The sequence below is a fragment of the Budorcas taxicolor genome, chromosome 9 (genome assembly GCF_023091745.1).
Source record: "Budorcas taxicolor isolate Tak-1 chromosome 9, Takin1.1, whole genome shotgun sequence".
In the NCBI taxonomy this organism is placed as follows: Eukaryota; Metazoa; Chordata; class Mammalia; order Artiodactyla; family Bovidae; genus Budorcas; species Budorcas taxicolor.
Window position 1 is genome coordinate 25,463,256 of NC_068918.1, and position 18,979 is coordinate 25,482,234.

General features: G+C 35.7%; 1 protein-coding gene across 1 annotated transcript in view; it reads right to left on the reverse strand.

Moving 5' to 3' along the window:
* KPNA5 (karyopherin subunit alpha 5) overlaps window positions 1–18,979 on the reverse strand; it is a 46,509-nt gene that overhangs the window by 1,826 nt on the left and 25,704 nt on the right. Inside the window, exons 8-13 of the mRNA XM_052645715.1 lie at window positions 12,913–13,012; window positions 8,771–8,934; window positions 6,421–6,499; window positions 4,344–4,469; window positions 3,417–3,544; window positions 880–1,058 (exon numbers count right to left, since the gene is read on the reverse strand). Coding sequence (XP_052501675.1) covers window positions 880–1,058; window positions 3,417–3,544; window positions 4,344–4,469; window positions 6,421–6,499; window positions 8,771–8,934; window positions 12,913–13,012 — 776 coding nt within the window. The remainder of the gene's footprint in view (window positions 1–879; window positions 1,059–3,416; window positions 3,545–4,343; window positions 4,470–6,420; window positions 6,500–8,770; window positions 8,935–12,912; window positions 13,013–18,979) is intronic.

Here is an 18,979-nt window from a genome sequence, read left to right on the forward strand (position 1 = left end):
TGAGACAGAAAGTGTTGGTAAGGATGTGGGAAAAGGAAACCCTTGTGCACTATTGGTGGGAATGTAAACTGGTGCAATCCCTATGGATAACAATATGGATTATATGGCAGTTCTAGTTTTAACTTTTCACATTTATTTCTTAAAATATAATCCAGCAATTTCACTTCTTGATATTTATCTCAAGAAAATGAAAAAAAAAAAAATGAACTCAAAGATATTATGAACCCCCGTGTTCACTTCAGCATTATTTACCACATCCCAGACATGGGAGCTATCTTATCTATCAAAGAATGAATTGATAAAGAAACTGTGGTACATATACACACAAACACATACACATACAGAGGAACAGTATTCAGTTTTTTTAAAAAAGAAGAAAACCTTGCCATCTGCAACAACCTGGATGGACCTTGGGGGCATTACACTCACTGAAACAAGTCACAGATACAGACAAATACCCTATAATCTCACTTATATGCAGAATCTAAACAAACAAAGAGCTCAGAGTAAGTGCATTGATACAGGGTACAGACTGGCTGTTGTTCGAGACAGGAGGTGAGGGGTTGAATTAAATGGGTGAAAGGGGCTGTCAAAAGGCACAAACTTCTAGTCTGTATAAGCTTTGGGGAAGTAATATACAGTGATGGGGACCACATTTAATAATACTGTAATATATATATGAAAGCTGCTAAGAGTAAATCTGAAGAGTTCTCACTACAAGAAAAAAAATTTTAACTATGGTGACATGAACTATAATTATTACATTCATTTTGCAGTATACACAAATACTGAATCATTATGTTATACACATGAAACCAATGTGTCACTTGGATCTCAATTAAAACATTGATAGCAATATAAATTTTACTGAATGCTCACCATATGCTTCTTCAATGAGTGCACAGTATGGATTAATGCCTATTCCATTCTGCTTAGATTCTTGTTCCCCAAGCCGTAAAATATTTTCAAGTCCATTTAAAGCCACTTGAACTATTTTAGAGTCCATAACAGTCAACAGATCACAAAGTGGTTTAATGCAGCCTAAGGCTACCAAATACCTTCAGAATAATTAAAAAAAAAATGTGGAGGAGAAACATTTTAAAATACTTAAATATTTATAGCAATGACATGAAAACATTCTTCAGTGAAATGTTACATAAACACTTAAGTATTCTTAAAAATACTTAAATTTTTACTTATATAGGAACCTGAAAATTCTTACTCTTATTTTCATAATTTAACATAATTAGCAATTAATGGTATTACAAATATTACAAAAATACATATAAGCAAATTGGTACTTATAGTTGTTTTTGCATAGCATATGAGTGCAAAGAATAGTTGGCTCAAGGTTTATTTTTGTTTTAAAGGTTAGTTAGCCCGTGTAACACATGAAGCCATATCGGGGTAGGTAGAAATGAAGACGGAAAAGAGACACCTAAATCAAACTGAAAGAAATTTTCCACAGAAACAATCGTAGTTAATGTTCTAAAATATAGGCTGTGTTTCAGAAGCACAGAAGGCTTCTAGAAGCAAAACAGGCCATGTTGTGAATAATCTTAATAAACAATGATCACAAAAATTGTTCTACTCATTTCCTAATGCTTTTTCCTTTTCTAGTTGTTATTAGATCTTTAAAATAGCTAATTTCTTCACCTGGCAAAAAGTCCATATTAAGCATGTTCTAAAGTCCATGTTAAACATGCTCTGAAGCCAAACTGCATGGTTTCAAGTCCTAATCCCACTCCTTATTAGTTGTGTGCTTTTGTGTAACCTCTCTGTGCCTCAGTTTCCACATCAAAAGTGGAAATAATAATAGTACTAAACTAGAATGTTGCTGTGAGAATACTGCAAATATTCAGTAGAAGTTAGTTTTCATCCCCACCTCTTTTAAATGTGCATATCTTCACTGGAATACTCACTTGCCATATACTAACCTGTGACTGATCAAATATAACTGCTGAATGAATAACTATCTCATAGTTATAAAGTTAATGGAAATAAAATACATGAAAGCATCTGATGTACTACTGATGCTCAACAACTGAAATGACTTAGCATAACAACTAGCAGTCAATAAAAATTAGTGATATGAATGCTGAACCTTATCTGAGATCAAGTCTTCTTCCCCTATATGTAGAGTTAATGCAATGATGGAAATGGCTAGAAAAATAATTATCTCAATTTGGACACCTGATTCATACTAATACATTTTAAGGAACAGACACAAAGATGAAAATAAATTGAAAAATAAAATACAACTGTTTATAAACTGTTTACAAACTTTGGGCCCCAAAACAGACAAAAATAACATCAGCATCAAAAAAATATACAAGTTAGAACAAATGAAAGATCTTATTTTATTACTATTTGTATTCATGACACAAATGAAATGAAAATAATACTGATTAAATCAAAGAGGAGGAATGAAAAATAAAAGGCAGAGACAGATGGTATCAACATATCTGAGAAAAGAAAATAACAGTAGAAATGAAGGCAATAATAGACAATGATCTCCCAAAAAGTAGATTTCAAAATCCTCCTAGTGATTTATAAATTGGCATAGCAGCCTAACTTCTTTTGTATAAATTAAGAATTAAATAAACATGTATTAGAAAATATTTCCTAAATAAGCACTTCAAGAAAGCAAAAAAGTATCGAGTTTCAAGAAGTGATCCTCACAACAAGAAGATTCTGTAGAAAGTCAGGCTTTTCTAGAACAGCAAAGTAGAACTTTCCTATGGAGGAAAAAAGAGTGAAAGCAGGGAATTCTCTGGCAGTCAAGTGGTTAGAATTCTGTGTTTCCACTGCAGGGGATATGGATTTGATCCCTGTCCAGGAACTAAGATCCCGCAAACCACACAAAGCAGGAAGAAAAAAAGGTGACAGCAGAAAAGAGAATACCGATAATAAAAATTAATGATGATTACAAATAATAATGATAATAGCTAATCTTAGTAGAGAGCTTAATGTTTAGGCACCATGCTAAAGCACTGTAAGACTGTAAGTGTACAAATTACATTTAATTGTCAATATACTACCATAACGTACTATCCATTATTCAATCATTTAAAAAATTGAAGACAATCATGGATTAGAGACATGCATGAGATTTTAATGGTCAAAAAAATACTTAATGCCCATAATAGTATAGTTTTCAAATTAACATATACTTCTTTTTCAGATTTTTAATCTCTGATTTTTCAGTTTGCCTAGGAGAATATCAATTATACTTTGACAAAAATAAACCACTGTGAATGAATAAAAGATATAACAAATGCTATCATTTCACATTAGAAATGCTTACAAAACTTACTTAGAAATAATGTTTTAGTTTTATCAACAAATAAAAAGTATGTATTATTCCAAATTTTGTCCTATTTATATTTAAAAAACAATTAAAAAATTTTTCTCACCTGATCTGTTCTGGAGTGCCTCCTGATGTTGCATTAGTTACAGCCCAAGCTGCTTCTTTCCTAGTGCGAAACTCTGCTTTCTGAAGAATCTCAATTAAAACAGGAAAAATATTTGCATCTATAACAGCCTGAGGAGAAAAAATGATATAGCATAATCAATGCAAATAGTGTCTTATAAATATTATGAATTAGAAGAATCCTGAAACTTGTTGGCTTTAAAACGTCAGACTTTTTGGAAACACCTTTAGAAATAATTTATTTCTAAATTTTCAACAAACTCTCACATACTTTCCTTTAAAGACTGGAAAATATATTAGCAGAATATAAATTTTAAAGATGATAAAGCACAGGCTGGTCATTGATCAAGATGAAATTAGTATTAATGACTCAAGCAGCTTGATGGGACACTAATAAATCATTATTTAAAAGCAGTGAGAGGAAGATTATTGCCTAGTGTGTTAGTTGCTCAGTCATGTCTGATTCTCTGTAACTCCATGGACAGTAGCCCGTCAGGCTCCTCTATCCATGGGATTTTCCAGGCAAGAACACTGGAGTGGGTAGCCATTCCAAGAATACTGGAGTGGGTAGCCAATCTTTCCAACCCAGGGATCAAACCTGGGTCTCTTGCAGGCAGATTCTTCACCATCTGACCCACCAGGGAAGTCCAATCATTGCTGATATTGAAACCTAATGAAATTCAAGCTCTTCTTAATGACTGTTACATGTCAGGCACTATACTAGAATACCTACAACAGGTAAATGTTATTATTTTAGAGGAGGAAAATTCAGTTTCTATAAAAAACTTTTCAAGGATCTTTTGAGAAAATGTTTTTAGTAACTCACTAAAAATATCACTGATAAAATGCTGACTTTTGTCCAAAATAACTCCTGAGGTCTCCTTTTTTTTCAGATATGAAAGCTATTTACCTGAATCTGAGCTCTGTTTCCAGCAGTGATATTTGAAACAGTCCAGCAGGCTTCTTTTCTGATTGACTCCTTTGAGCTACTCAATAAGTGTAAAAGACAGGGTAAAGCAGAGCAATTCAAAATTACCTAAAACAACAATAACAAAATGAAAAGTTTTATTGGAAAAGAACTACACAAAAATATACTATTTAGAAACACAATAATAATTCTGGAAAACGTATTAAGAAAAAAGAAATTTCTCTCAAAGTAAAACTTAGTTAGGCACTTGCTGTCTTCTACTCTCCCAATTTGCCAAAACTTGGTGTAGTGAAGTGCCCTGTTCTCCATCCACTCATTTGCAAATATGAAGAAAACAGAGGTGTGCCCTTCAAGTTTACAAATACATTCAGAGCTCAACTGACACAACTATTTGAACAGAGATTTAGTGATTGGTCAGGATCCAACCACTTAAGTTTTGCCAAATAAATTAATGGGGAAAATGTATCTATATTTATACCTCAAACAGTTTGAATGTATCCAACTCCGTAACTGTTAAGAAATAGTGTCTATTAAGAAATTGTTAAGAAATGTGTATATTAAGTCTATTTGTTTCATTAAAATTTATACTGTCCTATTTTCCTTTTGTAAGTAAGTACAGTTTGCTTCCCTGGTAACTCAGCTGGTAAAGAATCTGCCTGCAATGCAGGAGACCCTGGTTCAATTCCTGGGTCAGAAGATCCTTTGGAGAAGGGAAAGACCACCCACTCAAGTATTCTTAGGAGCTTCCCTAGTGGCTCAGACAGCAAAGAATCTGCCTGTAATGCAGGAGATCCGGGTTTGATCCCTGGGTTGGGAAGATCCCCTGGAGGAGGGCATGGCAACCCACTCCAGTATTCTTGCCTGGAGAATCCCATGGACAGAGGAGCCTGGTGGGCTTCAGTCCATGGGGTCACAAAGAGTCGGACATGACTGAGTGACTAAGCACAGCATGGTTTGCTTTGTCTCTTTACATTCTTTATTTCACAGCAAGATTAATTATGCTCCATTTTCACAATAACCACAATGATTTACATTAAGTTTACTTGGTGAAGAACATATGAAGCAGTGCACCAAAATTCTGCTGAAAACAGTGTATGTGTGGAAGTGCATTTTATTTTAAAGAGCTATTTTAAATTAATAGTTATCAATTACTAAAGATCTGTTTAATAACTAAATATCTAAATATGACTTCAAAAGACTAAAACTTAAAGAATGTAGATTAGAATATATAGTTCATGATAGCAATGGATAATTTAATGTTTCTGAGTTTAAGTTTGTATCTTTAAGAAAGAATATTCCAGATCTGAAATCAGTTTGACATCACACCTTTTTTTTAAGTCTCACCATCATCCAAGACAGGCAAACAAACACGTAGACACACACAGACACACACACATGCAGACACAGACACACAGTTAGTTATCAATGTGGGAAAATGTTTCCTTGCTATCCCTCCTTCAACTCTCATAATCTAATTTTCAATCTATTACAAAGACCCTTGCATTTCCAACCCAACTTTTAACCTGTAAACATCTCCTAAGCAGTTTTTTTTCCAGCCAAGTTTAACACCTCTTAATCATAACTCACACATGTGTGCCTCTACCTTATGACCACATAAATTTCTTCCAGTCTACTGAAATTCTTCTCCAGCTGTAATTCCAACTCCTTTACGGAATCGACAAAGATTTCTCAGCACACCAATTAAAAAAAAATTTATAGTATTTAAGGACAAATCAGTTCTCAGGAAACATACTACCTTAGGTAATTTGCTTTATTTCATTATATATTTTCTCCTCAACTGAAATGTAAACGCCTCAAGAGCCAAAGTCCTATCCTATACTTCTTTACATTGATATAGGTCTATGATAGTGCCTTCATATAGGGGTATTTGAGATGGATTACTTATTACTGAGAATATACTTACTGACATGTAACAGATGCCTGCATAATTATGGTAATACTAACATCTTGATTAACATGTACTCAAGTCATATGAAAATGATAAACTTCTTAAAAGTTCCTTATGTTACCAATTTATCATATTAAAGTCTGAACTCACCTGTGTTTGAATATCATCACCAGTCACAATATTACCAACTGCTCTTAATGCAGGTGATACAACTTTATAATCATTGTGCCTAAAAGTAATAAAAATATGAACTTACATTCTATATTAAAATTTACAAAAAATTTGCAAAAATAGTACAGAAAATTCCTCCATACTCTACCAGAGATCCTTTTCAAGTTTCACTAATTTTCCCAGTAATATTCCTCTAACAAAGAAATCTAACCCAGAATCATGTGTTGTACCCATGTCTTTCCAGTCTCTTTGAAGTCAAAAGAATTCCTTAGTTTTCCCTGTGACAATCAAAAGCTAATTATTTGGTTTTGTTCAGGGATTAAGATGAAGTTATATGCTTTTGGCTGAGATATCAGAAATGCTACAGTCTTTTCATTACATAGTATTATATGGCATATGGTATCTATTTTGTCCACTATAGTGGCACTGGCCTCTGTCACTTAAATAAGATGGTGTCCACCAGATTTCTTCACTACTGTTTTTCCCCTTATAGTGTTTTGTGAGAAAATAATACTTTTAGACTATGTAAAATACCATTCCTTAATCCACTTTCACCACTAACTTTAGCATATTCTGATATTTATTGTCTGAATTAATAATCATTATTGTTGCCAATGATGAGTTTCTAATACTATCACTTACACTATATATCTTTTTTTTAAATCTATTGATCTATCTACTTATTTAAGTGTGGACTTATGGATTGCTATTTTATTCAAAAAAGTTGTAATGTTACTACAATTTATTTCAATGTTCAAATCATTCCAGGTTTAAACTGTAGAAGTCCCTTCAAGTGGCCTTCTGTGTCCTTTTGATATTTCTCTCTTCTTTGAGCTGGAGAAGGCAATGGCAACCCACTCCAGTACTCTTGCCTGGAAAATCCCATGGATGGAGGAGCCTGGTAGGCTGCAGTCCATGGGGTCGCAAAGAGTTGGACATGACTGAGTGACTTCACCTTCACTTTTCACTTTCATGCATTGGAGAAGGAAATGGCAACCCATTCCTGTGTTCTTGCCTGGAGAAACCCAGGGACGGGGCAGCCTGGTGGGCTGCCGTCTATGGGGTCGCACAGAGTCAGACAAGACTGAAGCAACTTAGCAGCAGCAGCTTCTTTGAGCTCTCAATACTTTCTGGGTTCATCTTGCCTTTTTTTTTTATGCTCAGCCCTGGTATTAGTCATTTTTCAAGAACCCATGACTCTACTTGATGAGAGCAGTGTTTAAAAACCAAGACTTGTCCATTTGGTGTGCCCATCTTGTTAGTATAGGTTTGTCACTGCTCTCAGGCCCTCTAAGAGGAAACATATACACACATACATGTATATGTACATATTTATTTATTTCTGTCTCTTTATGATGAAAGCCATGAGGCCACATTGATACCTTTACTTCTGATCTAGCACCATAACATTATTCTGGCTTTTCTCCTTTCCATGCATCTATCTCCATTTTCTAAGAATAAGAAGCTGGCTTCCATTATCACAACCTCCCTATGTATGACCAGCTTCTGATTCAGCTAGACTGCTATCAGGTACTGGTTCCAATTCCTGCTCCAGCCTGCTTATCTGCTCTGTTCTAGTGGGTGTCATCGTCAGTATGGGCCCTGATCCGATCCCTCGGTCGCACTGTGTTCCCCTCTTCCTCAGATGCTGTCTTCAAGCTAGGGTCACAACCTCTTACTGAACCTCTCTTTTGTACCATCTTCCTTGTTTGAGACTACCTGATGACTATTTGAAAAAAGAAAAATGGCAGAAAAATAACACACTTTTTTAAAAGAAGAGGATGAGGAAACTAAAATAATCTTTTTAAAACAAGTTTTCTTACAAGTTTTTAATTTCTTTCATAGAAAATCTGTTCTTTTTAATAAAGTAGCAACAATAGCCCAGCAAAGAAAAACATGATCTTTAATACAAGCAAAATACTAAATGTTTTTCACTGCATGGACACATACACAAATTGATTACTATAATGAACAGTTAACTAGATTATTGGTTCTGTGAGAGCAGAACTGTGTTCCATACATTATTAACATATTGCACAACACTCTAGCAGGTGATAGGCATTCAATAACTACTTGGTGAATTAAGTCCTGCCCATTTATGAAGAGATTAAACTAGTAATATTCATTAACAAACTGTTAGTTCCAAATAGAGGATATGAAAGCTAAGTTTAAGGGTCAGATTTTCAGTATTTCAGCTATTCTGCAGAGTGGATTCAGTAGCTTTTCAATCCTTCCTGAAGTTCATAACTTGAGATGTTTAGAAGACCATTACTCTAACTGCTAAACTTAAAACACAATCATATACTTATTAACCATAAATTATAGTTACATCAAAAGTTCCACCAATCTTCGACAGACTCCAGAATCAATGACTGCTTGAATTTTATCATTGGATCCATCGGAAAGATAAGAAAGGGCCCAACATACATCTGCTAACACATCTGGGTCACTGCTAAATAACAATCGTGACAGGACATTTAAGCAAGGTGAAACCTGGAAGGGAAGAAAGAACCAGTATTTAAAATTTTTCTCTATCCAAAACAGTTTCTTCAGGAAAATAATTTCTACTCAGTTTAAAATAATTTTAAATACAAAATTTAAGCTAGAAAAACATCAGAGAAATTAAGACATTCCACTGTTAAAATTATGATCGTGAAAACTACATATAAACATGAAACTGATTATGATTCCTATTTATCTTATACTGGATAAGTTATTTGGCAAAGTTTGTAAAAATAATTATGTATTAGGGATCTCCTATGTCTGAGTCATATACCACACCCCTACTATGATTTAAAAAACAATGAAGTCCTACAGAGTTCTAGTTTTAAGAAAACAAAATAAAAACATTTTTGCCCCACTGTCTTCTCAGAAACTAGAAAAAGAAGAAATAGAAATACGAATTCCATCTTTGAGGAGTCCAGTAGACATTTATAATCCTGACTACAACTGGGGAGCTACAGAAACTGAACTTTGGGGTACAGTTCATAGAAGAGGCTGAAATGAAACACTGGACTGTAAACTAGAGAGATTAAGAAAACATGGTTTTGCTACCCAATTAGTCTACAGTGAAGCTCGTAAGATGATGAACCTATATACCCATCTTTCAATCAGCATTTTAGTTCCTGCCTCTGGAGTATTTCCAGAGTGTCAAGGATCACCAGCTGTATGAGAACCTCTAGTAGGGAAGAAATCAAAACAAACAGACCATAAACAAAATGAAGGAGACATCAGAAAAAAAGAAAAATTAAAAAATTATAAACCCACACATAAGACAATTTGCTGAAGTCATAAAAGAACAAAAATTTACATAAAGATGAGCAATCAAAGAATAAAAAATACTATTCTTGAAGATATAAAATATGATTGTAAAAATAAAAATTTAAAAACTTTGCATGATAAAAGAATTTCTCTCAGAAAATCACAAAAAATTTACTTAACAAAAGTCTAGTGAAAGAAAAAGACTCCTAACTTTAAGAATTTTATACTTCAGAGGAAGAAAGATTTTTTTAAATATAAATAAATCAACAAATAAACACATATTATATTAAAAGGTACTGACAAAAGTAAAATGTGGAGGTCAGTGGCTAGGGATGGTATAGATTACATTAAATATAGAAGTTAAGGTAGAGATTGAACAGGTAACTTTTAAGGAAGGACTTAAAGATGGAAATTAGGTAGATATTAAAGCAGTATTGCAGGTCAGGGGTTTTCAAAGTGTGGTTCTATGGACCCCTGGGGTATTCTTGAAACCATTCAGTTCAGTACAGTTCAGTCTCTCAGTTGCGTCCAATTCTTTGTGACCCCATGAATCGGAGCACACTAGGCCTCCCTGTCCATCACCAACTCCCAGAGTTTACTCAAACTCATGTCCATCGAGTCAGTGATGCTATCCAGCCATTTCATCCTCTGTCATCCCTTCTCCTCCTGCTCCTAATCCCTCCCAGCATCAGAGTCTTTTCCAATGAGTCAGTCTTCGCATGCGGTGGCCAAAGTTTTGGAGTTTCAGCCTCAGCATCAGTCCTTCCAATGAACACCCAGGACTGGTCTCCTTTAGGATGGACTGGTTGGATCTCCCTGCAGTCCAAGGGACTCTCAAGAGTCTTCTCCAACACCACAGCTCAAAAGCATCATTCTTCGGTACTCAGCTTTCTTAACAGTCCAACTCTCACATCCATACATGACCACTGGAAAAACCATACCCTTGACTAGACGGACCTTTGTTGGCAAAGTAATGTCTCTGCTTTTTAATGTGCTATCTAGGTCGGTCATAACTTTTCTTCCAAGGAGTAAGCGTCTTTTAATTTCATGGCTGCAATCACCATCTGCAGTGATTTTGGAGCCCAAAAAAATAAAGTCTGACACTGTTTCCACTGTTTCCCCATCTATTTCCCATGAAGTGATGGGACCGGATGCCATGATCTTCGTTTTCTGAATGTTGAGCTTTAAGCCAATTTCTTCACTCTCCTTTCACTTTCATCAAGAGTCCTTTTAGTTTCTCTTCACTTTCTGCCATAAGGGTGGTGTCATCTGCATATCTGAGGTGATTGATATTTCTCCTGGCAATCTTGATTCCAGCTTGTGCTTCTTCCAGCCCAGCGTTTCTCATGATGTACTCTGCATATAAATTAAATAAGCAGGGTGACAATATATAGCCTTGACGTACTCCTTTTCCCATTTGGAACCAGTCTGTTGTTCCATGTCCAGTTCTAACTGTTGCTTCCTGACCTGCATGTAGGTTTCTCAAGAGGCAGGTCAGGTAGTCTGGTATTCCCATCTCTTTTAGAATTCTCCACAGTTTATTGTGACCCACACAGTCAAAGGCTTTGGCATAGTCAATAAAGCAGAAATAGATGTTGTCTGGATCTCTCTTGCTTTTTTGAAGATCCAGTGGATGTTGGCAATTTGATCTCTGGTTCCTCTGCCTTTTCTAAATCCAGCTTGAACATCTGGAAGTTCACAGCTCACGTATTGCTGAAGCCTGGCTTGGAGAATTTTGAGCATTACTTTACCAGCATGTGAGATGAGTGCAACTGTGTGGTAGTTTGAGCATTCTTTGGCATTACCTTTCTTTGTGATTGGAATGAAAACTGACCTTTCCCAGTCCTGTGGTCACTGCTGAGTTTTCCAAATTTGCTGGCATATTAAGTGCAGCACTTTCACAGCATCATCTTTCAGGATTTGAAATAGCTCAACTGGAATTCCATCACCTCCACTAGCTTTGTTCGCAGTGATGCTTTCTAAGGCCCACTTGACTGCACATTCCAGGATGTCTGGCTCTAGGTGAGTGATCTCACCATCATGATTATCTGGGTCATGAAGACCTTTTTTGTACAGTTCTTCTGTGTATTCTTGCCACCTCTTCTTAATATCTTCTGCTTCTGTTAGGTCCATACCATTTCTGTCCTTTATTGAGCTCATCTTTGCATGAAGTGTTCCCTAGGTGTCTCTAATTTTCTTGAAGAGATCTCTAGTCTTTCCCACTCTGTTGTTTTCCTCTATTTCTTTGCACTGATCACTGAGGAAGGTTTTCTTATCTCTCCTTGCTATTCTTTGGAACTCTGCATTCAGATGGGAGTATCTTTCCTCTTCTCCTTCACTTTTCACTTCTCTTCTTTTCACAGCTATTTGTAAGGCCTCCTCAGCCATTTTGCATTTTTGCCTTTCTTTTCCAGGGGGATGGTCTTGATCTCCATCTCCTGTATAATGTCACGAATCTCCGTCCATAGTTCATTAGGTACTCTATCAGATCTAGTCCCTTAAATCTATTTCTCACTTCCACTGTATTTAGGGGGTCTTTAATGCCAAAACTATTTTCATAGTTATTATGTGTTAGCTTATACTAACATGGTCGGCCTTTTTCATTTTGTTGACATTTGCACTAAAAGTATAAAAACAATGGTGGGTAGTAAAATTATCAGCACATTTACACAAATCAAGGCAGTGATACCAAAATGTACCACAGATCGTTGTAGTCTTCACATCCATATACTTATAGTTAATAGTGGAGAGGGAGAATAATCCCAAAGAAGCAGTAAAATTACTAATTTTATTAAACCTCACTTCCTGAATATATTTCTTTTGAATATTGTGAGATAAAATAGAAAATACACATCAAGCACCTCTGCATATCAAAAAACTATGATGATGATCTCCACGAAATATATGCATTTGAGTTACAAGCTGAATTCGCTCTTTTATTTTCCCCATAGTAATATCATTTTTACTTAAAAGACTGACTCTTAATTGTTATTCAGTGAAATATTGCACAGACCTTTTTCTTTGGGAAAATAAAACAAGTGAGCCTTTTCATTATGCATCTTTTGATTTTATGTATGTGCCAACACTGTCCAGTTAATTAAAAAATAATTACTAAAAAGAGTACAGTCCCTTCAATCTCTAAAAATCTATTATAAGGAGACTTAAAAATTTTTGTAGACAGATTCCTTAATTTGTGTACTTTACAAATACCTTACTAAAGTTTGGAGGAGGATTTTTGCCTCTACATAAATTTGAGAGGGCCCATACGGCATTTCTGGTTGTTGTAAGTCTGTTTGAACTTGTTAGTAACCTGCCAAGAAAAAGAAAAAAGGAACTGTCAGTTTATATTCATTTTTCCTTTTCAGCTAGCTTCTACTATCATAACACAAAAATTCTTAATATGTCTTATAAGGAATCAAACTGATGTGGTAAAAGGAAAAGTGGGTTTTAAAGATTCATTATATTTCCAGAAAAAAAAAAAAAAACATTCAAAAGGAAAGTGTCATGGGAAATTGACTTAGTTATTTCTATATATTTTAAAAAGAATCCAGAGGGATGGGATAGGGAGGGAGGTGGGCTCAGGATGGGAAACACATGTACACACGTGGTGGGTTCATGTCAATGTATGGCAAAACCAATACAATATTGTAAAGTAATTAGCCTCCAAAGAAAATAAATAAATTTATATTAAAAACAGAAACAAAACCAAAAATAATTAAGAGTACATTATTAGATTACTTGTTTTTAACCATGAAAATAATACACAATACAAATTCATTAAGTAAGGTATACAGAGTCAAATTGAATGAAGATCAGATATTAAGAAAAAATAGTTTTTGTTTTGTTTTTAACAAACTGCCTGTCTTAGTATTTCTATCTGCAACCTGCTAGCAAACTGCAAGAAGTACAGAGAACCTAGGTTTAGGAAGAATTCTTATTCTAGAGTGACTTCGGCAAAAATGGTACAGAAGATAACCCTGGAGGCCTATCCTTCCCCAAATTACCAATTTTTTCAAACTCTGTTAGAATTAGCTTAATTAGAACTGTCCAAGATAGTAAATATTCATAGTAAGGAAGTAAACTTTTAATCAGGAAGGGGCTGAAATGTGGAAGGAGAGCTTTCTGGCAATATAACTTACCTTTTTATCCAATCCCCTCCCTAGCCTGGAAGCAGCCTTGAAGACAAAAGCTGGAGTTCCCACTGTGAGTTCTGTTTCCAAAAGGGTCTATGGAGACTGGTTTCCAAGTAATTATTGTGTTTCTCTGTTTTGACCTGTCTGGGTACTCCCTAAAAGACTGATGAAGGGTGCTTGCCTTTGTTTTGCTTAACTGGGAGTTCCCTCATTATGATCAACAGCTGATTTGTCATCAAAAATCATGGAGGACAGAGGCAATAATATACTTAAACTGCTGAAAGAAAACTATCAAACAAGAATTCTATATCCAGCAATATTACCCTTCAAAAATGAAGGAACAACAAAAGCTGAGAAAATTCCATCATTAGTATATTCACTTTATAAGAATAACTAAAATAACTAAAATGTCCTGAAATAAGATGATAACTAATAACTCAGGACTGTGTGAAGAAATAACAACACTAAAAATAACTACACAGGTAAATATAAAAGACAATATTATTTCATTTTTGGTTTATAATTTCTTCTATGATTTAAAAAATATACACATAGAGCAGTAATTACAAATCTATGTTAACAGGCACACAAGGTAAAACAATGTAATCTGCAATAACAGTAACTTATTGTAAGAGATATAAGGGAGCAGAGCTTTTGTATCATACTGAGACTAAAGTGGTATAAATTCAAAGTTATTTTAAGTTTAAGATGTTCACTGTACTCCTTAGATTTTAAAAATACAACCAAAAAATATACTAAAAAAGAAATGAGAAGGGAATAAATACAGTATATTATTGTTAAAAAGTCAATAAACGCAAGAGAAGGCAAGAAGGAAGGAACTGAGGAACAAAAAAGGTTTAAGGCCTAAGACACATAGAAAACAACAAAATGGCAGACGTACTTTCCCATGAGTAGTTTTACTGACTGTAAACAGACTGAACTCTTGAATTAGAATTAAAAAGCAGTGACTAGCAGCATGCATTAAAAGACAAATAAAAAAAAACAATAATTCATGAGCCATCTGTAATGCATTCTACAAGACACTCATTTTACATTCAAAGATACAAACAGGTTGAAAGTGAAAGGATGGAAAAAATATTCTGTGCAAATAATAACCCAAAGAGAGCCAGCATAGCTATATTAATATTAGAAAAATAGACAAGAGAAAAACTGTTTAAGAGATAAATAACATTACATGCTGATAAGAATGACAATCCATCATGAAGTTTTAACATTTACCAACAAAGCAAATTGTACAAAGCAAAAACTGACAGAATTGAAGAGAGAAATAGACAGCTGTACCATCATAAAGGCCTTAATATAGTTTTCAGTAATAGCTAGAACACTTAAACAGAAGATCAATAAGAAAATAGTGGACTTCATCAACACTATACATCAACTAATAGTAAGACACCTAACAGTCTATGGGGACACAATGAGTTGGACACGACCAAGCACAGCACATACAACACTCTTCTCATTAACAGGAGAGCATACATTCTTTTCAAGTGCACATGGGATATTCTCCAGGATATACCATATATTAGACCACAAGGTAAATCCTATATATTTTTAAAGATTGAAATCATACAGAGAACAATGGAATGAAGCTAAAAATCACTAAAAGATGAAAAACTGGAAAATTCACAAATATGTGGAAATTAAGTAACATAATCTTAGACAACCAATAAGTCAAAAAAAGTCACCAGGAAATGAGGAAATATTTCAGAATAACTGAAAATGAAAACCCAACATACTAAAACTTACAGAATTCACTGAAAGCTCACAGAGAGAATTATAACTGAAAACACCTACATTAAACAAGATATCAAATAAATAACATAAACCTTCATCTTAATTAAGAAACTAAAAAATCTGCAGCAAACTAAACCCCAAGCTAGAAGAAAAAAGGCAATAATAAAGAGCAGAGATAAATGAAACAGAGAAGAGAAAAACACTAGAGAAAATGAACTCCATCAAGAGTTGACACTTTGAAAGAAAAATCAACAAAATAAACATTTACCCAGACTGACAAAGAATGAAAGACTTAAATCAGGAATGAGAGTTAGGGATATTACTACTTACCTTTCAGAAACACAAGTAATTATAAGAGAATACTATGAACTATAAGCCAACAAATTGGATAATGCAAAGGATATGAACAATTTCTCAGAAACACATAAACTACCAAACTGATTCAAGAAGAAACAGAAAATCTAAATAGATATATAACAATTAAAGATAATGAGTAATCAAAACCCTCCTAATAAAGAAAAGTCAAACACGAAACAATTTCACTGGTAAATTCTACTAAACATTATAGAAGAATTAAATCCTTCTCAAACTCCTCTAGGAAATAAAAGAGAACATTCCTACCTTATTTTATGATGCCTGCATTACCCTGATACCAAAGCCGACATGACAAGAGTGTGTGTGTGTGTGTGTGTGTGTGTGTTACTAACATACAAAAAAATCTTCAACACAATTCTAGGAAACTGAATCCAGGAACATATTAGAAGAATTATATACTATGACCTACTGAGATTTATCCTAGGAATGCAAAGATGGTTCAATAAACAAAGACCAAACAATACATTCACCACATTAACAGCATAAAGGAAAACAAAACAAAACGTGATCATGTCAACTGATGCAGAACAAGCATTTAACAGATCCCAACACCTCTTCATGATAAAAACACTCAATAACCTCAGACAAGGAAACCATCTCAATAAGTAAACGATATTTATGAAAACCCACAGCTAACATTATTTTCAATGGTGAATGAGTGATAAAAAACATAATGTCGCCACTTTTATGCAACATTATGGTGGCTCACTGGGTAAAGAATCTGCCTGTAGATTCAACTCACATATGGATGGTCAATGCCTTTTCACCAAAGGTATCAAGATCATTCAACAAGGAGAGAAGAGTCTCTTCAAGCAACCATGTCAGAACAAGTGGATGTCCACATGTATCTCAAGTCACACAAAAAAATTAGCTCAAGATGGACCAAAAATGCAAATGTAAGAGGTAAAACTCTTAGAAGAAAACAGTGTTTCATGACCTTAAATTTGGCAACAGTTTTTTACATATGACACTGAAAACATAAGTAATAAAAGAAAAAATAGATACTACTGGACTTCATCAAAATCAGAAATTATGTGAATCAAAGAAATTATCAAGAGAGTGAAAAGAAAACCCACAGAATGCAAAAGATATTCTAAAATCATCTATCTGATAAGAATCTATCCAGAACACATGAAGAATTCTTACAACTCAACAACAAAATGACAATTGAATTTAAAAATATGTGAAGGACTTAGATATTTCTCCAAAGAAGATACACAAATAGCAAACAAATGTATGAAAAGATATGCAATGTCATTAGGAAATGTAAATCAAAGCAAAATTAAATACCACCTCATACCCACTGCTGCTACTGCTAAGTCACTTCAGTCGTGTCCAACTCTGTGTGACCCTGTCCCACCAGGCTCCCCTGTCCCTGGGATTCTCCAGGCAAGAACACTGGAGTGGGTTGCCATTTCCTTCTCCAATGCATGAAAGTGAAAAGTGAAGGTGAAGTCGCTCAGTCGTGTCCAACTCTTCGCGACCCCATGGACTGCAGCCTACTAGGCTCCTCCATCCATGGGATTTTCCAGGCAAGAATACTGGAGTGGGGTGCCATTGCCTTCTCCCCTCATACCTACTAGGATGGCTTTAATCAGAATAACGGACAACAGAAGATGGCAGAGGAATAGGATGGGAAGACCACTTTCTCCCCCATAAATTCCTCAAAAGATCCTTTGAATGTTGCGCAACTTCCACAAAACAATTTCTGAATGCTGGCAGAGGACATGAGACACCCAGAAAGGCAACCCATTCTCTTTGAAAGGAGGTAGGACAAAACATAAAAGGAAAAAAAAGAGAAGATTTAGGGATGGATATCTGTCCTGGGGAGGGAGTTGTGAAGGAGAAGTTTCCATAGTAGAAACCCTCTCAGAGGCAGGTCTGTGGGGAGTTTTGGAATCTCAGAGGGCAATATAACCGGGAGGAAAAAAAACAAAAACCACACATTATGTGCCTAACCACCACTGCCAGTGGAGAAGTAGCCCAGGGGCTTGCTGAGGCTGGGTTGTATCATCAGACAGGGCCTGAATGCCCTGAGGACAATATGAAGGATCTAACATGAGATAGCAACCAAAACTGTGGGATCTCCAGAGAGACAAAAAAAAAAAAAAAGAACTTTCCCAAGAGGGGCTCTAAGGCCTATGTCCTAGACAGCTGCGAATAGGCCCCTACCCAGCCTGGAGGCAGCCAGAAGGCAAGGGTGGCCCCAGAGACCAACATTTCAGCATCTTCCACCAAACTGAGCAGGCACCCAGTTGCTAACCACGTCTTCCTGGGATCCTGGGTGGTTGACATCCACCAGGAGGATCGCAGCCTGAGATCAACTCCCCAGAGGAAACACACAGACCACCTGAAACGGTGCCATTGCAGTGCACCCGGGAAACCAAGCGCCTGGGACCAGGGAGGTGATTCAGACGCACGTACGGCCCATCTGGGACAGTGCGCTCGCCAAGCACCTGGTCACCTGAGCTGCTTGGACCTGGGAAGGGCACAAATGCATGCCTAACTGGGTCTGTGCCCTTGTGGAGTACCCAAGAACCTGCGTGGTTTAGACCTGGGAAGCGCATGAAATGCAGGGTCCACTTGGGACAGTGACCTTGCAGAGTGCCCTGGTGCCTGAGCAGTGTAGACCCAGGAAGCACATGCTGCTTTGGGTTGTGGCAAGCTCAGTGTGGTCCATATGCTGCAACCACTCCCCTGACACCAGATATTTGTTCACAACTAAACAAGTGAGCCTAAATAAGTAACCACCTTTGCCCCCTTGTGTTAGGGCAAAAATTAGACACTAAAGAGACTTGCAAACAAAGGAAGCCAAAATAAACAAAGAGGGAACCGCTCTGGAAGTGAGAGGTACAACAGATTAAAACCCTGTAGTTAACATTAACTGCATTGGAGGGGGCCTATAGACCATAAGTTGACCTTGAGTAAAAGCTGGAACAAGGAACTATCCGAAACTGAACTGACCCACACTGCCTACAACAGCTCCAGAGAAATTCCTAGGTATATTTTTACTA